The 25,727-nt window shown below is 39.3% G+C and overlaps 2 protein-coding genes and 1 long non-coding RNA gene across 3 annotated transcripts in view; 1 reads left to right on the forward strand and 2 right to left on the reverse strand.

Moving 5' to 3' along the window:
- APH1B (aph-1 homolog B, gamma-secretase subunit) overlaps positions 1–874 on the reverse strand; it is a 32,787-nt gene extending 31,913 nt beyond the window's left edge. Inside the window, exon 1 of the mRNA XM_069098361.1 lies at positions 689–874. Within this exon, the coding sequence (XP_068954462.1) occupies positions 689–801 (113 nt within the window). The 5' untranslated portion in view covers positions 802–874. The remainder of the gene's footprint in view (positions 1–688) is intronic.
- On the forward strand, positions 386–21,562 carry LOC138169161 (uncharacterized). The gene is made up of 4 exons (XR_011170279.1): positions 386–772; positions 19,448–19,639; positions 20,109–20,151; positions 21,429–21,562. It is a non-coding gene; the product is annotated as an uncharacterized lncRNA (long non-coding RNA).
- RAB8B (RAB8B, member RAS oncogene family) overlaps positions 20,719–25,727 on the reverse strand; it is an 85,474-nt gene continuing 80,465 nt past the window's right edge. The window contains exon 8 of the mRNA XM_069098362.1: positions 20,719–25,196. Coding sequence (XP_068954463.1) covers positions 25,104–25,196 — 93 coding nt within the window. The 3' untranslated portion in view covers positions 20,719–25,103. The remainder of the gene's footprint in view (positions 25,197–25,727) is intronic.

Raw genomic sequence — 25,727 nt, forward strand, 5'->3', positions numbered from 1 at the left:
TTGTCTTCACTTAGTCCAATAATACTGTAAAACAACCCTCCAAAATTATTTTTAAATTTTAATTCACTTTAATTTACACAACAAACATCACAGTCATTTGAGTTAGGGAGGTAACCTGGAAGTCAGCGCTCCAGGACGTTCTCCACCACTCCTTGGCTCGGAATAAATATAAAATAAAGGGGAAGAGTGTTTTGAAACATATATATTCCAGACTAAAGGAGCCTGCGGTATCTTTCTAGCGCGTGTCTGAAGGCGGGTTTCGCCCCATTCGGACCCCGCCGCCGTGGGGTTATGATTCATGGACTTCCCAGGAGGTTGGATAACGGGGTGTTTACACAAGGCATCCTGGGGTGGGGGATGGGCTCTGGCAGCCACAGCCCTCTCGGGACTACACGACCCTCTTTCTAGGAGCAGGCCTCGGAGGAGGCAAAGAGCCCGGCACCGCCTCACGGGGAGGCCCCAAGGAGGTGGGGTCTCGGCTCTCCTCTCCCGCCCCCCGCCCTCCCACAAAGGCCGGCAGGGCCTGTCCAGGGGGCGGCCCGGGCTCCTCTGAGAGGCCGGGCCTCGGCGGCGCGGCGCTGAGCTGCTACAGAGAGCGCCGCGGAGCCCGGCCCCGGCTCGGCTCGGGCTGGGTCGGGTCGGGTCGGGTCGTGTCGGGCCTGCTGGGCCACCTCAGCCTCGGCCTCACCCGGCGATGAGGAAGATGATGCGCAGCGGGTCAGACGCGATGGTGAAGACGTAGAGAGCGAGGGCCGGCCCGAAGGCGATGCAGGTGCAGCCGAAGAACACGGCGGCCGTCATGGCGGCCCGGGGCGGCAGGGACTGAGGCGGAGGCGGTAGCGGCGCGCGGCGGCTCGGGGCGGCCCAGGCTGCGCCGCGCCGAGCTGCCCAGCCCTCTGCCGGCGCGGGACGGGGGCGGGGGCGGAGGAGGGGGCGGTGTCCGGCGGGGCCCAGGTGAGCGGGCGGCCAACCGCACCCCCCTCACCCCCACCTCCTGAGAGGCAGCGGGGCTCCCAGAGACTGCCTGCTATTGCGCGCCCTCCCCCCGCCGCGGCTGGCCTGTAGCCCCGCCCCCGCGCGCCACGAAGGCGCTTCCACCACGCCCCCAGCCCGACATCCCAGGCCCGAGGCGGGAAATACCCCCAGTGATGCGCCGCGGGAAACGTCAGGGGCGGGGAAGGGGGGAGGAGGGAGGCTTTGGTACAGCCCTCACCTTTGCTCTTAGCCCTACCTACTCTTTGTCGCAGTAAAGAAGGGGAGGAAGGAGAATGTGAAATTTTGTTATTCATCACCTTTACTCTCATCACTCCTGAAACTTTGTCGCATTGATAATGAAGAGCCCTAGGCATGCAGAAGCAGGTTCCTGTTCTAGTGTCGGGGAACCTAGTTTTTATAAAAATAATTTGATAACTATTTCAGTATAGCTGCTTTCCTTTGTAATCCTGCACATTTTATCTGATGCCTTTAAAAATATTATTTCGAGATTAGGGCCCTAGGCTCCAGCAGATCAGCAAAGGGGATCCGTGACCACTGGGCTGGGCTAACGTCCTCATTTTTGCGGAAACAAAATGAGGAAGCAGGCTTAAAGATGAAATGACTTGTCAGGGTCACGTAGGTCTGAAGAAACAGCCAGGCTTGCATAGTGTCGTGTAGTAAGCCATTCTTCCGCTTTGCTTTGCTTTGCGTTTTGGGGATAGGTTTGAAATTAATGGCATTTTTGGAGCCTCGTGATAACCTGCGCTTGGGGATCCAGGCCCCATTCCCCTCTAATTCTCTGCTTTAAACATAGGAATAGTTTTAGCATAAAAATACTAAATTTTATATTTAACCACCGAGCCCAGCAATTTGGGGCTTTTGAACTACTTCAGCAGGACAAAAAGGTCATCTTTGTGGAATAGCCTTACGGCCGTTCCTTTCCATTTTCCAACACACATAAAATAGAAGTACTGTACTTTAAATCGGGTGCTCCTTCCATTATACGAAGCAGGAGAACCATTCTTAAAAATTTTTAGCTATAAAAGATTCTCATTTTTTGGAAGGTACAAGCCAGTATTGAATGGAAGATGTAAGAGTGGGGAGGGGGTAGGAGTAAGGAAGAAGCGGTGCTATGTTTAGAAATGTTTATGTATAGAAAACGTATCCGAAACTTATTTCCATAATTTGAATGCATGAGGCAAGTGGTTGGTTTTTTTTTAGGGTGTGGGGGTAGGAAAGAAAGGGAATGAACATTTATTAAATACCTACTAAGTACTGCTAAGTGCTTTACAAATTTTATTTTGTGTTCTAAAATTAAGATCCTAAATGTACACACTTGTTAAGTCTTCTGAGTCATTATATGTAAAAATAATAATCATCCTCAGCTCACACAAAGATATTAACTGCAATATGTAAATTAAAAAAAATTTTTGAGTACTCAAAAGTAGAACCTCAGAATTTCAGTTAACGTGGCAATGTATTTTTATTTATTTTGCTTTTTGGGGAGGGTTAAGTGACTTGCCCAAGGTCACAAGGCTAGTTTTTGCGTTAAGTGTCAGAGGTCAAATCCGAACCCAGGTCCTCCTGACTCCAGGGCCGGTGAGCTATTCACTGCGCCACCTAGCGGCCCCCATGGCAATGTATTTCTTAAAGAACACCTTTCAGCATTTATAATTAATGAAAAAGAAAGCTGTTTTGCTAAGTGAGAAGGTAGTTATTAAAAATAAATCATGACTCATTCTAAAAATGTGTGCATCACTGAAAATGTACAGTGAAGTGTAAGAAATATGTTCAGATGGCACTTAAAGGTAACAAACTAGTTAATTCCCTCCAAAAAATTAGTAATAGGGAAATTATAGGCAAATAGGACTAAGTCTTGACTTAAGAGTATTCAGTGTTGTTTGTTGTTCTGTTGCTGCCCACTCTTTGTTTTCATGGCAAAGACACTGGAGTAATTTGGCATTTCTTTCTCGAGTGGATTAAGGCAAACAAAGGTTAAGTGACTTGTCCAGGGGAGTGTAAGTGTAAGTGTAAGAAGCCAGTACTCTTTACTGAACCACTTAGCTGCCTCCCAGGGTACTCAATAAAATCTTTGAAAACATTGTTAGGAGAATTTAGTTTTCTTGCCATCTTTACCTTCTTAGAATTAAATTTTCATTGTGACAGTAAAGTTGGAAAAAAGTTAGACATAAATATGTGTGTGTTCCAGCTTCCTTTCAATTAAACAAACATTAAATGCCAACTAGTTGAACATAGTGCTAGATGCTGGGAATACAGTAATAGATATGGGCATGCCCTTAAAAATACAATAGAATCACAAGAGATAAGAGGTACACAAGTAAGGACAACTTATAACATAGTAAGTGCACATTAACTTAGGGGTTGTTGCAAATAAAGAACTTTTTTTCTTATAAATTGTAAAACACTATAATATATAAATATTTGCCATCATCATTTAAATGTGATGTTACTGAGCAAGGCATCAGTCACAAAGAGTGAGATGCAAACAGAACAACAAAAAATATCAGTCATCTCTTTATGAGAAGATATTATTCATTACCCTAAAGACTTGAGATCCCCAGCAAGGGGCAAGGACCATGATGACAGTGAAGTCCATATACACAAGAGGGTTGCAAATGCCATTGGCCTATACAGACTCAGCTAGGAAACTCATTTTCAGTAAAGTTGGGGTGGAGGGATGGGAGGAGGAAGTTTGGTAGTTGAGGTGACAGTCATCTCAGAGGTCTACCAGCTAAGGTTGCCAATTGATATTGGGTGGAGACCATTGCATTAAAAATTGGACTTTTTCAGTTGTCTCCACAGTAGTGCTAATATATTTGCATGATTTCATAGATTCCTATCAAGGTTCCCTAATAAAAAGGAGTGCATCTTAAAAACATCTAGTATTTGGCGTAGTATTTTGGCCATTGAACAGATTAAAGTTAACTGGATTCATTTGGGATCTAACTCTAATGGCCTTGGTCTCATTAGTCATACTAAGTACTTTATTTTGATGGTACAATAGAATCTTAAAAAAAATCAGCGTAACACGATAGAGAATGACAAGTTGTCATTAAATACTCTTGGAATTAAACTGAATCTTTTACCCTGAGAGCAGTATTGGGTTACAGAAAAGTACAATGCAAGAGGAAAAGGGAATATAATGGATATAAAAGAGAAAAAATAGGTCATGAGGAAGGATAAACTATTATTTAATTTGTTTGGAAAGTAGCCATGGTAATTCCTTGTTTGTTCCCTATATACATAGATAGGAAAAGAGGAGATATTACCATGAAGCTGTATTTACAGTCAACATATATAAATATATGTATTCTTAAAACATAACACCAAATGCAAAAATGATAGTAATTTACCTTCACTATCTCAGGAACAATTTATGAACACAGGATATTACAAGCTCTATTAGGTAAATCAAAGTGCTGTTTCATATGATTTCAGAATATTGAAAAGATCCTTGGAAATCATCAAGTTCAACTCTCTCATTTTACAGAAAAGGGGTCTGAGACCCAGAGAGGGGGTGACTTGACTAGTACTTAAAGGTCACATGAAGACAACCAGGCTTAGACACTCATTCCCAGTCCTGTGCTGCAGTATACTAGACTGGCTCAGAGATGACCTGAAACATTTTAGATGATTGATGAGGCACCTATTTTAAATATCTGCTTTCTCTAAAATTCTAAACATATAAATGCAGTAGTTGTTATGCTTACCATATTTGAAATTCCTTAGGTTTTTTTTTTTCCAATGTCCATTACTCTACTTGACAATAAAAAAAGGAAAGGAAAGGAGAACTAAATCAGTTTGTTAACACTATTAACAGGGTCTCTTAATGATTGTATGTTTTCTAAATAAAATCATTTATTTTTTCATTCCACAAAATCATTTGTGTAGTTGTGTGCTAGGCAGTGGGAGTGATAGATGACATAGCAGTTACTGCTTACAACAAACTTACAAGTTAGTAGAGAAGATAAAGATACAAGTCAAATGTAGGGTTTTTTAAGTGCATGAAAGAAGCTAACATGTTTATGAGAGATCAGAAGAAAGAGAAATTTCTCAGTGGAGTTTTAGTAAAGGGAGGCAATGGTGTTATTCTGTTTATAGAAGTATGAATGGACATGATTTGAACATCAAACCATCAAGTCTGCTTTAAATGAAAAGACCATGAAGGCATATAGTGTGAAATAAGGCTGTAAAAAGAAACTGGAAACAGGTTATGGAGAACCTTGAAGGCCAGGATAGCTAAGGAATTTGAAGCTTATTCAGTATGAAATAGGAAGCTATCTGGCTTTGTTTTTGTTGCTGTTAATGGAGTAGTAATATGGTCAGATCTATGCATTAAAAAGCTAAGTCTTCTTGATTATAAGGAGTGGAATGAGTTACTGGTGACAGAGAGACTAAGAAGCAATGTCATATAGTGAGTAGAAAGAGCAAGGTTTGAATTTGGATGACCTAGGATTGAATCCTAGTTTAATATCTTAATTGAACTTAAAATACTGATGTAACTAACCTCTAGCAGGTCACTTACTCTCCATGTCTCAGTTTCCTCATCTGTAAAAAAGAGGGCACTTGATGACATGATTGTTGAGGTCTGTTCTAACTTTCAATGTATGATCCTATGAGACCAATTAGGAGCATGTTGCAGTAGTTCAGGCAAAAGTAGATGAGAATTTGAACTAGAATAGTAGCAGTGGGAACAGAAGTGGGATGGTGGTGGATATGAGAGATTAGAGAGTTGGAATCATTATATTTTAGTGTTCGGTTACAGGGGGAAGAGCCAAAATGTTGAGTAATAGAAAGAATTATAGCAAGTTTCCTTCTTCCTCAAAACTCCAAACACATCTAGAAAATGCACCAAACAAAATCCTGTTGGAGAAATTTAAGAAAAAATCACCATGACTCATTTTTCCAGGCCAAGATGGCATGGGGAGACAAAGAGGTCTGTGAACACTAGGAACTGGGTCTGGCTAGGAGCTCACTCAGCAAATTTGTCCAGCCCCCAGTGACAGAAAAAGGACTGAGGTTGTGCACCAGGGCAAGACCCATCTGGGGTGCCATGATGTCATACAGAGTATGGGAACAGCTGCCAATTGGCAACTTTGTCACTCACTACCTAGTTCTGTGTCATAGATCCAGGACAGACTAAGGAGGGGACTTGCTCCTATGGTTGGAAGGCCCTAGGATTGTACACTACAGAAAGTCCAACAAGGAGCAGGGCTTTAATAAAAACCACTGAATTTTGTAACTCAGAAACCTATTTCATTTGATTGGTGTGAAGAGAAGGCAGGCTGAAAAGGATTAAGGAATGAGTGGTGAAGAAGTGAAGGCAATGAATTTGCACTTTTCAAATGTTTGGGTAGGTAATTCCTCAGGGAAGCAGGGTTAAGGGCAGGTTTTCAAATAGGAAAGACCTGAGTTTATGAACAGTGGAGAAGGAACCAGCAGAGATGGAGATTGGGGATGATAAATGGAACAAAATGGTGTAGGAAGTTGGAAAAGATGGAATTAAGGACACAAGTATGTTAACATTTGTCAGGATGAAGACCAAATTAACCTTTAAGACAAGGAAAAAGGAGGAGAAAATGAGTAAACATTAATTTTAAGATGTGAAAGAAGGGACTTGGGGAAGCTCACAGTAGATGTCTCTATCAACATGTCTTGTTTGACATCTTTCAAACAGAAAGGAAATTTTCATGCTCTATGAATAGTGATGGGAGGAAATGAAGCATTTTTCAGATGACTTAGGCTTCTAGATGATTTATCTTTATAAAAGGCAGTGCTTATGCACTAATTATGTACTATGTGAGAAAGGCCAATGTACTCGAATTTGGTGGTAGATTGCTGTGCCTGAAGTTAGGAAGACTCATCTTCCTGAGTTCAAATCTGGTGTCAGACACTTACTAGCTGGATGACCCTGGGCAAGTCACTTAACTCTGTTTACCTCAGTTTCCTCATCTGTCAAATCAGCTGAAGAAGGAAATGGTAAACCACTCCAGTATGTTTGCCAATAAAACCACCAAATAGGGTCACAAAGAGTCAGGCACAACTGAAAATGACTACGAGAACAATTCTCAATGACTAAAGAGCTATCTTCTTGTCAAGTTCCTTAAAGAAAGATACTTTCTTGCTTTTTTTTTAAGGACAGTTGGGGTTAAGTGACTTGCCCAAGGTCACAGGGCTAGTTTTTGTGTTGTGTCTGAGGCTGGATCTGAACCCAGGTCCTCCTGACTTCAGGGGAGGTGCTCTATTCACTGCTCCATCTAGCCACCCAGAAGATACTTTCTTACAAGGGAAGATAGATAAATTTGCCATTTAATTAAGGGGCAGCCTCCTACCAAGTTTTCTTAAAATACATTTATGTTCCAGAGAGTACTACATTTATTTCTAAGCTGGATATGGGTTAAACCCCTTTTTAGTGTTTTCTAAAATATATATGGATTTACTCCAAAATGCTAAACTAAAAGATAAATTAGGTTGCCTATTGTCCTGTTAAATATTATGACTTAGTTTTAACAAATAATATAACTGACAGTTTTTGTAGAGCCAAAATTGTGTTATTCTTGAATAAAAACAGTGAAAAAGTTGAGTTTGACATTTTCCCTGAATTGACTTTTATTGTTGTTTTCTTGTGTGTGGCGGCAGCACAGTAGATAGAACACTGATTCCAGAGTCAGGTAGGCTTAAATTCAAATCTAGTGTTAGTTACTAGTTGTGTGACCCTGGACAAATTACTTAATCTCTTATTTCCTCAACTGGAAAATGGGAATATCCAGCACTTACTTTCTGTAGTTGTTATGAGGATCAAATGAGATATTTGTAAAGTGCTTGCCACAATGCTTGGCACATAATAGGTAGGTACTTAACAAATGCTTATTTCCTTTCTTCTGGGGAGAAGTGGGTGGGAGAGAATAAGAAAGGAGGGAGGGATTGAGACATAAAGATAGGCAATAGATGAAGAACCAAGATGGCAGAGTGGTAGGAAGCAGTATGGTGAAGTCCACACAATTCTTCCAAACAGAACCAGACTGAATCCTGATGGAGAAATCCAAAGTCACAATCAATCATTTGTCCAGTCCAGGTGAGCATAGGGAAACAGATAAGTTTGTGGCTACTGGGGATGGGGTCAAGTACATTGTGCTCAAGGGAAGAAGAGGTCCTGGACTTGTACCAGAGCACTACCAGACCCATAATGGAGCACTGTGAAGGGAAAAAGTATAAATTGGTAGTTTTGTTGCCCACTACCAGGTCATAAATCCAAGGCACAAGGCTGGCTAGGTGGCATAGTGAATAGAGCACCGGCCCTGGAGTCAGGAAGACCTGAGTTCAAATCTGGCCTCAGACACTTAACACAAAAACTAGCCATGTGACCTTGGGCAAGTCACTTAACCCCATTTGCCCTACCCTCTCCCCTCCAAAAAAAGCAAAAAAAAAAATCCATGGCACTGGATCCATTTAAAAGGGTACCTACTGTGGAGGTACCACACATTTTCAAGTAAGGAGATCCTGTACCAGAAATAAGGAATTTCAAAAGCCAGCAATAGAGGTGTGGCTCAGACCCCAGAAGCAGAGTAGGGTCTCATTTCCAGCATCTAGCCCAACCTGAAGAGGAATAACCAGGGCAAGAATACCTAACCATAAGGGAGCCTATAATTTTGCCACTGAACCAACAGAACTTTCTAGCTGACTGATGAGGACTCAGTCCAACAACAGTCTACTCTTGCTCAGACCAAAATCAAAATTAGAAATTTGTATTTAAAAGGGAGTGAAACAAACACTTTTTGCCCTTGATCAGACCACTTTGAGATTATAGGAAGTATGTAGGTATACAACCTGTCCCTGAGATCCTAGAATAGCACAGTACTCAATACCTTCAAGAAATCAGCAAGACCCCAGCTCAGACCTTTTCTCCAGGAAGTACACTGAGCCACACCCTAACTTTAAGCCTGAAGTCAAGAAGTAGGCTGGAAGAATGAGCAAACAAAAAAAGAATCCCACCATAAAAGGTTAGTATGGTAATCAGGAAATCTAATGGTAGCAGGGAACCTAAAGACACAAACCTGGAAGAAGAAAATGGCTACCAAAAATTTATAAGCAAAGCCTCAGGAAAATATACAACTTGAAAAAAATTCAACTAAACTTCCTGCATGAAATGATGTGAGAATAAAAAAAAAGGTAAAAATATTTTTAATTTAAAAAATGAAAGCACTTGAGGAAAAAAATAAAAAAGAAATGAGCTATGAAAGAAAGAATTAGAAGTGGAAGTAATAGCTTGGCACAAGAAGTACAAACTCTTGCCCAAGCAACTAATTCCCTTAAAATTTTAATGGGCCAAATCAAAGCCAGTGACTCCATGAAGCAACAAGGAATATTAACATAAAGCCAAAAGACTGAAAATAGAAAAAAAAAAATTAAGGTATCTTGTAACAAAAACAACTGACCTGCAAAACAGGTCCAAAAGAAAAAATGTGAGAATCACTGGACTATTTGAACATCATGACCAAATAAAGAGCCTAAGCATCCTGTTTTAAGAAATATTAAAAGAAAATCACCCAGATCTCTTAGAACAGAGGGCAAAGTAGAAACAGAAAGAATCTACTAGTCACCTCCTTAAAGAAACTCCAAAATGAAAACTCCCAGGAATATCATTAGCCAAGTACCAGAATTTCCAGGTCAAAGAAAAAAATATTATAAGCAGCTGAAAACAAAGAATTCAAGTACCAAGGAACCAGTCAGGATCACACATGATTTAGCAGTCACCATCACAAAGAAGCAGAGAACTTGTAATACAGTATCACAGAAGGCAAAGGATATGCATTTACCACCAAGACTAACTTACTCTGCAAAACTGAGTAAAATGCTACAGTGACAGAAATGGACCTTTAATTAACAAGGTCTCCAAACATTCATGATGAAAAGACCAGATCTGAACAGAAACTCTGAAGCTCAAACACAGGAGTAAAAAGAGATATAAAAAGGTAAATATGAACAAAAATAAAGGACTAAAGAAAGAGAAATGGGGGCAGCTAGGTGGCACGGTGAATAGAGCGCCAGCCCTGGATTCAGGAGAACCTGAGTTCAAATTCATCTTCAAATACTTTATATGTACTAGCCGTGTGACCTTGGGCAAGTCACTTAACCCCAATTGCTCTTCCCTCCCCCTCCAAAAATAAAGCAAAAAAAAAAAATCTTTAAAAAAAATAAAGAGAAATGACATATTCAAATATGAAGATATGATATGCATGTCCCCCTCTGAATTATATCATCATCAGGTCAAAAAAGGTGTCTAATTAGAAGACCTAGGGAAAAAGGGAAGGGAAGGGAAGGGAAATACACTGTTAAGGAAAGGAACAGGAAGATTAGGGAAAATTATCTCATATAATCAGCATATGTAAGTTGACATTTATACATACAAAGAGGAGGAAATAAGGGAAGTAGCTGACATTTGAACCCCACTCTCTTCTGAACTAGTCAAAAGAACACACATACACACACACATACAGAGTTGGGTACAGAAATACATTGTACTTAACAGGGGAAGGGGAGAAGGGGAGAGGGTGAACAAAAGGGAAGCAGATTAACGGAGGGATTAGTCCTAAACAGAATAGACTCTAAAGATATAAAAAAAAATTTATAGATCTCTTTGGAGTGATAAAGAATGGGAATTTAAGGAGGTCCCCATAAATTGCGGAGTAGATGAACAAGTTATGGTATCTAAATGTGATGGTGTTGTACTCGGAACACAAGCAAGACTCAAGTAACAATTTAGAAGTGAACCCTTTATTGGCACCATATTAGTTGGTTGGGCCCCTCCCCAAATTGAACAGCCCTGACCCCAGAGAAAGCCTGAGTTTTGCAATTACACACTTTGAAACTCCCGTGCCCCCCAAGTCTCGCTAGGCAGAGCTAAATCTGGCAGTTTGCCTACTTCTGTGAAGGAGAGCTGGTTGGAGGAGAATGGGGCCCGAATCATACTGGTCAGTCAGTTCTGTTCCCAAGAGCTGGTAGTGGGGATCCCTAACAATTAGCAATTTAGCAGAGTTAATAGGGACTTAACAAATTGTAGAAAATGATTAATGAGGTAGGGCACTATAATCAGGGCCATAGTCTGGAGGAGGAGGGGGCCAGGTACAACATTTACCCCACTCTTCATAGACAGAGTGTCAAACCCTTGACCCTCTGGTGGGGTTATGGTGGGGCCACATTTTCCCATTGGTCCTCTGGTTGAATTTCTCCAGGAAAGAAGCTGTCCCAGTAAAGGCCAGGTCCGGACTCTTGGGAAAGCTGTCTGCATCTGATGTCGTCTGTTTCAGATCTCTCGGCTCAGAGGAGGGGTAATCTTTAGATGACTAGAGTTCATATGTACAATAGGTACAAGCTGGCACAGCCAACCAGACCTGACAAGAGTTCTCAGAAACACAATTTAACACCAAGTGTACATATAAAGGTCCAGTTTTCTAGCTGTGCAAGACTAGGATCAAACAGTATAAACAAATAGTTCAGCTTTCTTAGCCACACAGGGCTACGCTCAAGCAATACAATAAGGTTTTCTCATAATTTTACAAAATGACATGATTACATTAAGTCAGGTACACAATTACATGCCACCAAGAAAACTTACACACAAACTATACAAGAATCATTATTAACATACAATTCCTTGTATCCGGTGACTTATTTCATTTAAACAACACTTTTGAATCCCAGATGCCTCATGTAGTTACAGAATTTTAAAAGGAGTTCTGCTTTTCCAGTTCAGATCTAGAGGTTACCGGATAATTTTGACTTAATATAAAGTAGCACAATAACTTAAGATTAGTTCCATATTTTGAAACTACAGAGAATTTTCAGTTTATTTATTCTTTGTTATTTCTACCTTTCCTAAATCCTATACCTGGTATAGGAATCTTTTAAAATAGAAAAATCTTTTTTTTTAAATGATTTTATCTGCCCTTTGTAAAATTATCAGACAGATGCTTTAATAAAGTAACATTAGTTTTACCCTTACCACTATCTTATACAATTCTTGTGCTAAAATTCAAATCTCTGATCTTATTCCCAAACATGCTCAAAGCTTGAATACACATAATAGAAAAAAATTTTTAAGACAATTGCATACATCTGTATTTAATTCTAGAGAAATCATCTAAATCTGATTTAAATCTAGAGGAGTCATCTAAGTTTGATCCTGTTGCTCTCCTCAAACTTCATTATCCTGGTCAATTAGACATCTATTTAATTACATTTTGCCTTATTAATAATCATCTCCTTTGAAGGATGTTATCTCTACATTTATTCATTTATTTGGCCCTGAATATTACTTCTCAATGAATTTGCTATAGAAGAAAAAAAGGGACAATGTCATAAACCTAGCCAGAAGGAAAACTTCCTTAGCCCTGTTTGGATCTAGGCATGAGTCATTTCTGGTAGTCATTCAGATAGCCACCAGGTGCTGAAAGCAGGGCTTAAGCATAAATAGGTGGGGGGGGGGGTTTCCTTTTCAGAAAGAAAACACACATTTGGGAAATAAAGTCAGAGAGATCCCACCTGGGCAGTGTCCGAGGTTGTCTCCAAACTTTTACAAGCATAGACATCCACCTTAAACAGTTTGCAGCCTGCAGCCTCTGCCATCCCATTATTGGCTTTTATGACAATGATTCCTATAATTAAGGTTTAAAATAATAGTAAAATTTACAATCCCCCGAATTATTAAATAGCAAATAAATATAAACTAGTGTTCTTCAGATAGGGCCATCTAAATTTTGATGGAGCTATTAAATACAAAATCAAGTTACAAATCTTTCTGCCTTCCCAAAACTTCCTCATACTCTCTCAACATACTTAACCATCTAAAACAGATATCAACTATCTGGAAACAGGAGGGGCTTGGATAAACCCCATTTGTCCCCAAACGTTCTTATCTGCCTTATTCAGCTTTCCTTTACAGACTTAACCATAAATAGATTTTCAGAAATTATCATACAAGACCTTTCAAAACATCTTTTCTAAAAGTATTTCTTTCCTTAAAGACAGTTTGAATTTATCCTGGTATTAAAAGGAATAATCACTAAACCTTTATGAAAGAAAAATCAATTGGAAAGTTTTAAATGATATCTTTCTTTTACTTAAAGCAACAATAAACCTTTACAATTGGAATTCATTAAACTAAACTATGTCTTTGAGTAACATAAATTCCTAACGTACTATACAGAATTCCTAGACATACAAAGCTTAGTCTTAAGCAGTTTGCATAATTTTCTGACTAGTTTTAATTTTAGATGAAAAATATTGGATTACCTGGTAAGATAACACAAAAGAGCTCATATCTTTTGCTGACTACTTGCTCTGATCATAGAAAATTTGCTATAGAAAGAAAAAAAAATCAGGGACACATGACATTCCAAATATGACAGCATAAAACATCCTTGACTGTTTAAATTCAGATAGAGTCACATTTCTCCAACCATGCCTCAGATATTGATTTAATGCAGACAACTATATCCAAATTCAAACTCAAAACAAAATTAATTATGGTCCCAAGTGCCTTTTACCTTAAACAGCAATTTACTTTCACTGAATTACAATATACCACAAAGATTTACCAGGACTAATATACATAATGAATTCCTATTCTAAATTCCAAATTTGTACTAAAAACCAATTACTAGAAATCAATTTTACCAACTTTAAAGGCCAGTTTGAAGACTGATTTTCAGTAAGATTTCTTCAGAGGCTGAAGAAGTAACTGCTGCCCCCCCCTCCTTCTTGGTGGGAAGGGGTGAAATTCCCTTAATCTGATCTGTGATAAATGGGATGACTCTTAGGCAATTCACCTGAAATTCCCAAATCCCAGGGTCCCATCTAGAAACTTCAGAAAATTCACATGCAACACAAACCAGATTAAAATTGCTGTAGCTTTCTCTTTAATTACAGGTAAAGATGTAGATACCTGCTTTTCTAAATAGCAGAGATACACATTATAAGACAGGGGTAAGCAGAATTGATAAAGTGACACAGCTGGTTTTACACAATTATTTCCATCTTTTAGTTTCAACAAAATTCAGATAAAAATTGCCTTATCTGACACCATTTCTGACTCACAATGGTCACTCAATTTTTACAGTATAAGAGAATCTTACAATTTAGAGATACCATAATAACACAATGATATTATGCTATTAATTGCATTACCAAGTCATTGCATACAAAAATTATTGATAGAGGATTGGGCTAACCAAGTGCAGAGGCTTTTCTCCTCTCCCCATAGTTGCAGAGCCTGTTTGTGGACCTAGGGGTTTGAAAGGAGAGAGGGTTGGGGCGGCTAGGTGGCTCAGTGAGTAAAGCGCTAGCCCGGAGTCGGGAGGACCTGAGTTCGGTTCTGGCCTCAGACACTTAACACCCATACAAAAAAACTAGCTCTGTAAACTTGGGCAAGTTACTTAACCCCAATTGCCCTCCAAAAGGCAAAAAAAAAAAAAAGGAGAGGGGGTTACCTGCACGCCTACAGGTGTGTGCTACAGGGTATCCAGCAGCCCAGGGCTGTTGGTTCTAACTTCTCACTGTACCCTGGGACCACGAGAAGGAGCACTGTGGCCCCAGTTTGGTCAGAGCTGGATGACAGTGAGAAGGTACCACAGCCCTGGCCTTGTCAAGGGGGGAATGACAGGGAGAAGAATCTTGGTGGATTTTTTTGAAAGTGAGAGCTTTCAATCTGCCAATCTCAAAACTTCACCTCTGAGGTGTCTCTTTTACAGATCTATGTATTTTCCCAATTTGCCTAATTGTCAAACAGTACTTATCTTAAGCAGTGAATTAAGAGTGAATTCAATGGGGCGGCCAGGTAGCACAGCCAGTAAGAGCACCAGCTCCAGTGTCAGGATAACCTGGGGATCTAATCTGGCTCAGATACTTAGCACCACACCCAGAAATAACTGGCCCTGTAACCTAGATCAAGTTACTTAACCCAGATTGCTTTATTTTAAAAAAAAGTGAATTCAGTTGCCTTTCAGTTGCATCTAGTACACAAAAAGCCTTTTAGGTGAGGCAGGACATAGTTAAATGTTATGCACCTGCCTGCTTCTTTGATCTGAGTGGAGGGATTCCCAAAGAGGGGCCCACCTCCCCACCTCTCCCAATGCCCCACAGGGGAGGGAAAGGAATGGCAAAGGGTAGAAAGTGAGCTCAAGCATAGTAAGGTGCCTTTTTTTTTAAGTTTTGGAGACCAGATTTCTTTTTTTCTTTTTTTTATGCAAAATATTTTATTTTTTATTTTTTAATGCTTTAATAACTTCTGATTTACATCATTTGTTTCCGCCAGATTTTGAGTTAAAATTTTCTCCCCATTTTTCCCCTACCCACCGCCCCCAAATAGCAGTCCCACAGGATATCCCCTCCTCCAATCTGTTCGCTCCCATATTTTCTTCCATACCCCTTTTGACTTTTCCAGTGGATCTCTATGCCTCAGTGCCTGTATATCTTATTTCCCAATTACATGTAAGATGGTTTTAATAATAGTATATATATATTTGAATATTTGACTTTAAAACTTTCAATTCCAGATTCATTCCCTTCCTTCCTTGTCACCCACCCTTACTGGGAAGATAAGCAGTTCAGTGTAGGTTGTACATGTGTGGCTAATGCAAAACAGTAACATAGTAGATATATTGTAAAAGACTGACTATATTTCCCTCCCTCCTATCTCACCTCCTACTTGTTCTGTTCTCTACTTTGATCTTGTCCCTTCTCAAAAGTGGGTGCTTCCAACTTCCCTCCCCCCTAGCCTGCCCTCCCTTCCATCATCCCCTCCTCATCCCTTTCCCCCCCTACTCTCCTGGAGGGTGAGATGCCCTATTTAGTGTGTATTTCATTCCCTCCCCAAGCCAGATTCAATGAGAGTAAGGTTGACCCATTCCCTTTTGCCTTCCTATTCTTCCCCTCCATTGTAACCATTTTCCCTTGCCTCTTCTATATGAGATAGTTTACCCCATTCTGTCTCTCCCCATCTCCTCTCATTATATTCCTCTTTCACCTGTTAATTTCACCTTTTAAATATCATCCCTTCCTGTTAAATTGGTCCTGTGCCCTCTATCTATGTATACCTGTAAACATATATACACACATTCACATATGTATTCATATGCCCATATACCTCCATATATATATATATATTTTTTTCTAATCCCTTCAACTACTGAGAAAAGTTTCATAAGTTACAGTTATTGTTTTTCCATGTAGGAATGTTAATCATTCAACTTTGATAAGTTCCTTATGATTTCTTTTCCTGTTTACCTTCTCACGCTTCTCTTGCTTCTTATATCTGAATGTCAGATTTTCTATTCAACTCTGTTTTTTTCAGCAAGAATGCCTAAAAGTCCTCTATTCCACTGAATGACCATATTTTCCCCTGAAACATGATACTCAGTTTTGCTGGGCAGGTGACTCTTGGTTTTAATCCCAGCTCCTTTGACCTCCGGAATATCATATTCCAAGCCCTTCGATTCCTCAGTGTAGAAGCTGCCAGATCCTGGGTTATCCTGATTGTGTTTCCAAAATATTCAAATTATTTCTTCCTGGCTGCTTGTAATATTCTCTCCTTAATCTGGGAATTCCAGAACCTGGCTATCATATTCCTAGGAGTTTTCTTTTGGGATCTTTTTCAGGAGGTGATTGGTGGATTCTTTCAACCTCTATTTTGCCCTCTGGTACTAAAACATCAGGGCAGTTTTCTTTGAGAACTTCCTGGAGGATGATTTCTAGGTTCTTACTTTGGTCATGGCTTTCAGGTAGTCCAATAATTTTTAAATTATCTCTCCTGGATCTATTTTCCAGGTCAGTGGTTTTTCCCATGAGATATTTCACATTGACATCTATTCTTTGATTTGTTTGGATCTGTTTAACAGCATCTTGATTTCTCATAAAGTCATTAGCTTGCATTTGCTCCAATCTAATTCTGAAGCAATGATTCTCCTCAGTGAGCTTTTGAGATTCTTTTTCCATCTGGCAAATTTGGCTTTTGAAGGCATTCTTCTCCTCCATTGCCTTTTTGAGCCTCCTTTGCCATTTGAGTCAGTCTGTTTTTTAAGGTATTATTTTCCTCAGTCAGGCTATTGACTCTCATTTCATAATTTTCTTGCATTGTTCTCATTTCTCTTCCCAATTTTTCCTCCACTTCTCTTATCTGCTTCTTAAGGTCCTCTATGGCCTGTAACTAGCTTGTATTTTCCTTTGAAGCTTTTGGTGCAGGAGTTCTGACTTCACTGTTTTCCTCCTGTTCCATGCTTTGCTTCTTTTTGTCCCCCAAATAGGAGTGTAATGTTGGAATCTTCTGTCTGCTTTGTTTCCTTTGCCTGCTCATTTTGCCACTCAATTACTTGGGCTTTTTGCCACAGTAGGACTCTGCCACCAGACAGTGGAGCTTTCGTCCCAAACACTGGGGTTTTCTCAGCTGTGGGAGGTATTAGTTGTGTGCCCTCTCTGAGGTCTCCACATGCCCTGGCAAGCTGGACACACTCCAGGACCTCCACCCTAGACTGCAATCCAGATCCAAGCAGGTTAAAGCAAGAGCGATTACCCCTCAGACTGGTGCTTGGTCCCCCTACACTCTGCAGGCCAGGAGCTGAAGCTGCCAAGTGGCACTGGCTGGCTGTGCTGGCGTCTCAGCGGCTTCTTGCTCTGAGGGTAAAAGCCATGCTCTCCCACTTACTGGTCCCAAGGTCCATACTGCACTGACCTCTCACTTTGTCCTTTGCATGTATGTATTGATAAATCTGGAAATGGCCACAGCTGCTGCCGATCTAGAGTCCCTCTGGCCAGGGGCTGGTCAGGCCCGCCCTGGGGCTAAAGCCTGGGTGTGGGACTTGGCTCAGCTCCCAGAGCTCTGCGCTGAATTCCTTCGTGCCTGTTGGGCTGTCCTCAGCAGGAGGTTAGCTTCTCTGTGTCATTTTGTGGGTTCTGCAGTTCCAAAGTTTGTTTAGAGTCCCCTTTTTACATGGATTGGGGAAGGTGGAAGCCGGAGCCGCAGGAAGGTTGTGCTTCTACTCAGCCCCTGAGACCAAATTTCTTAACATACATGGCCAGAGTCTACTTTCTGGGAGACTGCCCTGCAGTCCCAGAGAGAGAGAAATTTCCCAATTGTCCCAATTGGGAAGAGGGAGGGGATGTGCAAGTCCCAACCCCACTCCCCTTTCCATTTCAGAGGGCAGAGAACTCCTCCCGCTGGCTTTGCCCTCTTCCCCTCCCTTCCCCCTAACAACCAGCAGCAACGGGCTTGGAGTGGGGGCTTGCACCTTCTCTGGCCGTGGCAGCAGCAGCGCAGACATGGGATTGGTAAGCCCTGCCCCTGACCTGACACAGGAGCTAGGATGTCCAGGCCCCGCTCCTCCCTCCTCCAGCTGCTGCAATGCAGAAGGGGAGCCACAAGGCCTCCACCCCACTGTCCTGGCTCCTTCCTCTTCATGGCTGTGTGGCTTCCTCCTCACCCCTCCCTTTTCTTATCTCTCTCTTTCTCCAAAGAGGAGACAAAGAGAAAGCTGAAAGTTCAACAGTTTCCCTTGCTGTCTCTGAACACATAGGTTGTTAGTTTCAGACAGATAGACACTTTGCACAGAAACACATAAGACTCGGACACTAACAGACAGACCCACGGGAACAGTCACACACCAGCTGGCAGACCAGGACACAGCTAGCTCTGCCCCAGAAGGCCCACCCAATGTTTGTGGACTGCCCGATAAAGAAAGGAACATATCACTGTGTCCAGCTGCCCCAGTTTCCCAACAGATGAGTACTCACAGAAACAGAAACCATACAGCACCTCCAGAGGCTGGTACAGAGGTCTGGGTCCACAGAACTGAAATGAGATCTAATCCATATTGGGGGATGGTTTGGCCTCTCAGCCTTGAGTCCTGAGCCCTGCAAAGATTTCAGGTGCTGGCTGTCCTAGAAGCCAGGGTCCAGTAGCCTCCTTCCCCTGTGGCCAAGGATCAGTTTGGGTCTTGAGCAGCAACACAGAATGCTGCCAATCTTGCTAGGGCCTCCAAATGTTGTACCCAAAACACAAGCAAGACCCAAGTAACAATTCAGAAGTGAACCCTTTATTGGCGCCATGTTGGCTGGTTGGGGCCCCTCCCCAAATCGAACAGCCCGACCCCAGGCAAAGCCTCAGCTTTAAAAGGCACACCACGTGGCCAACAGTGAGGTATTACATAAGCAGGAACTTGCAGAGGCCAAAATCAGTGATGGGTCAGTACATACTTTGAAACTCCCATGCCTGCCAAGTCTCCCTAGGTGAAGCTAAACCTGGCAGTTTGCCTACTTCCATGAAGGAGAGGTGGTTGGGGGAGGGGACCCAGAATGGGGCCATGTACAATTGGAATATTGCTGTGCTCAATTCTCATCAGCTTAACCATTAGCCATGATTCCAGAAGACTAATGAAGAAAAATGCTACTTGATTTCTGACAGGTGAAGGACACAAAATGAAGAATGAGACAAAACCTTTTTTTTTGGACATGGCCAATGTGGAAACTTGTTTGGGTGGACTATATATGTAATGGATTTTGTTTTTCCTTTGTCTTCAATTGGGAGACAGATTGGAGCAGAAGGATGAGAAGATGGATCTTGGCTGACTGGAACTACATTTTTCTAAAAATTAAGGTAGGCAAAAGCCATGAAAGTACTACAGTTTTAGCGTTATTTGTGTTGCAAATTAAGAGCATTAAAATTCAGATTGAAATATCTGTGTGATATCCATTTAGAGTTTTGTCCCCTATATAGGGGGCAGCTATGTGATGCATTAGATAGAGTGCCAGGCCTGGAGTCAGGTAGACTTATCCTCCTGAGTGCAAATCTGGTCTCAGACAATTACTATCTGGGTGACCCTGGTCAAGTCACTTAACCCCATGTACCTCAGATTCCTCATCTGCAAAATGAGCGGAAATGGCAAACCACTCCAGTGGTTTTATTTTGTTTTGTTTTATTTTTGCCAAGAAAACCTCAAATGAGGTCATGAAGAGTTGGACACAACTAAAAAAATGAATGAACAACAACCTCTATATAGATCAGAATTATTTTTTATCCAGTACATATGAATTAGAGAATCTTTTTCTGCCTTTCAACTTTTCAGAACTATTCTAATGGAAATGACACTGAATAATCCAAGTTTGAAGGTAAGTTTCAAGAATTAATCATATAAAAGGAATAACCTCTTCTCTCTAATGTGTTTTTAAAAAATTTTTTTGGCCAACTTTCCAAGACTTTATTCCTGCCATCTTTATCCTTTTTTTTCCATGTAATCTAATACTTGCAAATCCAAGCATTTAGTTTTTTTTAAATTTCACTCACATAACATGCCCTTCCCATAAAAAAGTGTTCTTTAGATAACCATCCCATTATGTAAAGCCTTGCTTTACAAAGGAAAAAAAAGGTATAACTCATATTTAAGAAAGTTTTACTTTATTCTGTCCATCAGACTAAAAATAAAATCAATTCGACTTACTGCTTTCCTGTTCATCTTTACAAGTATTTAGTTCTCTGTACAGTTGTATTTAGAGCTCACCTTTCTTCGCTATTTCAAAACAGTTAGAAATCTGGTTAGGAGACAACTCCATTGCAATGAGCAACTTGTGTATTATATTTCTTCACTTTTGTTGAGAATAGTGAGTCACATGTCAGCTAATATTTTTTTCCATTCTTGGTAGATTAAAGGAAATTTCAGACAACATTATGAAATGGAATGTATTTCATAATTATGTAGTCTTTATTTTAGACACATTATTGTAAAAAAGTTGACATGGAATAAAATCCATTTTTTTCTTTTGAACACAGCATCAATATCAGTACACAGTTAATGATTAGATTCAAACAAATTTAACCACATAACAAGTCCATTTATCTGCAGGAGCTTTTCACATTAAGCTTTTGGAGCAGAGATACAATGTGCTTAAACACACAAAGGGGAGGGGCAAATCTATTGAAAAACTAAGCTTTTTCTGTTAGGGTTTTGTTTTTTAGTCAGATACTTAAACTATATATTGCATTAAAGACATTGGAGTCCTACTTCAGCAGTGTCAGTTGCAAAAGAACAAAAAACACTCATTTGTAAGGCCATAGGAATGCACTGAAATAATTAAATTCAGTGGAAACTAAGAAAATGAAATGAAAATTATGTTATTTCTTGGCATAATTAAATATAATCAAATGTGGCACAAGCATAAGAGATGAAGTGATCTGAAAATAACTACAAATAATTATTTAAGCTTCATAATTGCACATTTCACTAAATGAAAGTCAGATCAAAGATAAGTTTTAATAGTGAACAAGAAGTATCAATTTTATTAGCCTAAAAACATTTTAATTTTACTGTAAAACTGCTAGTCGAAGAATGTGATTTTTACTAACATCCTGTTCCTGTAGGTCACATGTTGAAGCATCCCTTTTCTTTCAGATGGTGCAAAAAAGAAGAGGAAATGCTCTTTCTAAAAAGAGACTTGCAAAGTCAACTAGAAATAAATGCCCTAAATTTTACATAAGTAAACCAAACATAGTTTTAACTTTTTAAGTATGAAAGATCATTTTCAAAAGTTAAGTACTAAATTTATATAAAACAGTCTTGGTCATGGAAAAAGAAAATCCGAAGAAAAAGAATAAAGGAAAAAAAATCTGAATAAATCTTCCACTTGTTGATCCTAAGTTCAAAGCTTTATTAGGCATAATAGAGATGATTACCATTGAGGATCTAAAAATTTAAGCTGTAATCTTGGAGGAACTTTTGCAGGAATTTACCTATATTGCACAGCTACACTTTTTAAAAAGAGCTGGAATTATTTTTTTTGCATTATTGGACATAACATAACAGGTTCTAGTCTAAACTTGAAATGTCCACTTTTACCTAAAGACTAATGATGCCTTTAAATCAAGACAAAACATAAATCTACTATTTTGTAAAATGTATAATAGCTGGCTCACCTTTGTTCTACTAGATATTAGAATACTAGTTTTCAAACTGAGGTATAGTTTTAAAAAGTCCTTCAAAGTAAAGATAATAGTCTTCAGAAAGCTTACAAAGACTACACAAAATGTTCAAATGGATAGTAAGAAAACCTGCAGCACCCAGGAATTGATGCACAGGCAAAACATACCGTTTATTGTTATGTTTTTCTGAAGTAAAATATAGCTAAAATAGATTCCCAGCGAAATGGTACAATCAGTGATTTACATGCTACTTAGATACAGCACATTTTTCATTGTCTGACACTCAGACTATATTTGAAAAGGTCTACACCAACCATTATAAAAAAATTAGCACATTGATAATAAAGTGCAGCCACTGAACCACTTAATACTGCTGCAAATATCTGTATTTTACTTTATTTATAAGATCAAAAAATGTTCACGTGAAACTAGAATTCTTCAGTTTCAGCAGGGAACAGACAAAATTGTCTGTTATTAAATCCTTCTACAAATAGAAAAAAATAATGTATTATATGAACATTATTAAGCAAAATGAAATATTTACTGGATCATTTTACCATGCATAAAGTGAAATTTCCTATGGTCTCACCTCAAATTTATATACAATTTAGCATGGCTAAATGTAAGAAAATAGCAAAGATATCTTGTTTTTATACAACAGAGCAAATACCCCAAATGGCTGCTACTTCAAAAAGCTAAAATTTTAGACTCATAATTTTCACAGGCTCTTTCAGAGGGAAATTCATGGAGACTAGGCATTAACATATACAGGACAAAACCAGAGAGAAAATGGAACAAAGGCAAAGCATTCTATTAAAAACAAGCCGACAACATTGCTAACCACAGAATATGTCAGTTTTGGTTTGCAGACAACCCCTGAGATAAAAATAAGTATTAAGACACCAAATAGTCAGAGGTAAATTACTGAAAGATAATTACATTCATAAATGGTGTCATAACACTTGCCTTTATAGAAAGCACTTTACTACCTTACAGAAAACTTAACTACTTGACCCTTTTTTAGAAAGTGGTTAAGTACACACAAAATGATTAGGGATGTTTTTGAATATGATTTTTCTTCCTTTTAAAAAAATCCATTTGAATAACAGTGATTTATAGTCAAGTTATAAAGAAACATTATTTTATGGGAAATAGCAACAGGGAGCATTGTTTCATCTATGAACACCTCAACCATCAAACCTATAAAGGTGACTACAAAGATGATTTTTAGTAGTAAGATCTTAACACCAATCAGAATGTGTTTGTTTTGACACATAGAGATAGGTAAACCTGTCAAAGCATCCTAATGACAAATCTTATTTCAAACAAAATTCTCAGTAGTGACAGCCAACTCATTTTTTCCTATTACCCACCAATTATGATAATGACCATAGTAAAACAGAACAAGAAAACAATTCCTAACAAGGATATATTTCACCCCTTCATCCTTTTATCTTACTTTTCTACGCTATGACACTCATGCTAAAATACATTGTTGGGTTTGTACCAACCTGAATTTGGCACCTTCATAACCACTAATTTCTCTTATTTATGCTCCATGAATATTTGTTTTCCCTTTTTAAAAAATCTGCAGAGTATACCAGGGACCAGTGTTCAGTGAAAAAGACTGGCAAGCTTCTGATTGGCTTTGCCCTAAATAACACCATCAACCTTTATACTCTGTAACTTAGAATGTGATCAGATGGAACTAGGTTTTACAAATTCAATAATAGCTGTTTTGAAACTAAAAACATTGTTCATATTTTTTTTTACTGAAAGGGCATTATTTACTAGAGGCTTCAGTAAATCCAGTTATGCCCATATATATATTTTTTAAAAATCCAACTCCCTAAAATTTCCCAAAGTTACACTATTTACTCAGGTTGCTCTCTTTATATAGGTGAGCTTTCTGCAAGCTAAAAGACTAATTCCTGCTAACCCTGATCAAAATTTACACTAGAAATAGTTAGTCTAAAGGAGAAACCAAAAAGTAAAGGGGCTGTAAATCCAAGAAGAAAATTTTTGAGTATTGTCTTATGGAGAAGCTACCATAAGCCACTAAAAAAATTTCCTGTATATATAAAAAATTTCAAAGTCTCAATTTTAAAAAGTCACATTTGGAAGTCAAAGAGTATTGGATAGAAGGTGAGGATCTAAGACAATGGAGAAGGGAAGAGGAGGCTAAGAAAAAAAACTGGAAGAGGAGGAAAGTGTACTGGGGTGGAGTCAGATGTGGTCATAAGTAGGAATTCCCTAGAAGAAACTCCTCCCGTCGAATAAGAATTAGCAACTTATCTATAGCCTGGAGCACAGACTAGGAGGTAAAGTGATGGCTTGTGGGCAGACAGTCCTAAGGAAGTTCCAGGGGACTTGAGCTTAGGTCTTCCTGACTGTGAGGGTGAACCTTCATCCATTATACCACACTGCATCAAATATTTTGAGAATGGTCAAGTAAAAGTGATTTAGAGCAGTTTTTACAAACTAAGAAGAAAGGACATAAATTTAGAAAATTATAGCCTTAGCTACTCCCAATACCTGTGGGGTCAAATAGACAAGAATGAAACAAAGCCCTACATACTGAAGAGGAAGGAGTAGTAGCCTCAGTACAGATCAGCTCATTTTCTTGAATTAAAAAACCTCATTAGCATTTAACTTTTCTTTTAGGAAATTTACATAAGACTAGGGTATATTTGTCCCTATGAATCAGATAAAGTCTCAGAATTTGTGTAAATTTAACAATTCCTCTTTTGTAAACTTTCCTGAAAATGCACAAATCTGTTAAGAACTTCACAAGACAAAACTGTGCAAATACAAGTGTATGATTGTGCTGTAACAGGCAAGGACTAACATTGATGTGCAAAGTTAAAAGAAAGATAGCAGCTTCTGCAACAGGCAAGAAAACAAACAAAAAGTTAACTCCTGCGTGTGTCTCCACTTCACTGCTTCCATGTTTGAGGAAAGAAGCCTGACCTGCTGAAAGGCCACATGGCCATCATCCATGTTGTATTTTGTTTAAAGAAATCTGAGTTCCATGGAGCTCTCAGTGGCAGCTTGGTGGTATTGTGTCTCTGGGGCTATGAGACCCTGTGCTTTCGAAAAAGCAGGAAAGGTTCTTCTAGGTGTGCTGTAGTCCATCATTAAGAGTTTATCAAAGGAGTGTACAGCGGAAGAAACTGCTCTTCTTTGACCTATTCTCTGTTATTTTCACTGGTCCTCCTGCCCCTGGTGAATTGCTGTCATTCTAAAGAGAAGAAAATAGAATAAAAGTAATCAATAGATGATGCCGTTGTTTACCCCAATACCCTACAAGAAAATTAAAACTATCATATCAAGAAGGTATTTGGCAAAAACTAATGAGAAGGTAATTTTCAAAACCCTTCAGGCTGGTTTTTTTTGGGGAGGAGTTTGGGGGGAGACAGACAAAGGGAAAAAAAGACCTTGCTATAGAACATTTAGATTAATAATCTAAATAATAAAAAGGAAGCTCTTGTTTCCATATTGAAAGGAATGATAGGCAATGGAATACAGAGCTTATGCCTAATTATAATAAGCACTGCTTGTATATCTTGGCATTCTAAGATAAGTATCAATAGCTTTATATTCAAAGATTTTATTTAGTGGTCAAGCTAAAATATGCTCCCAAAATTATCTATTGTATGTCACTGAGATACTAATAATACTAAGAATGAAGCATTTCATTTATTCAGTTAAAAATTCTCCAATTCTGGATTTTTATCAATGAATCTCTTTGTATTACTAAAGATCATTTAAT

The sequence above is a fragment of the Petaurus breviceps genome, unplaced genomic scaffold (genome assembly GCF_028583685.1).
Source record: "Petaurus breviceps papuanus isolate PSGF00001 unplaced genomic scaffold, PetGlider_PUasm1.0 37, whole genome shotgun sequence".
Classification (NCBI taxonomy): Eukaryota; Metazoa; Chordata; class Mammalia; order Diprotodontia; family Petauridae; genus Petaurus; species Petaurus breviceps.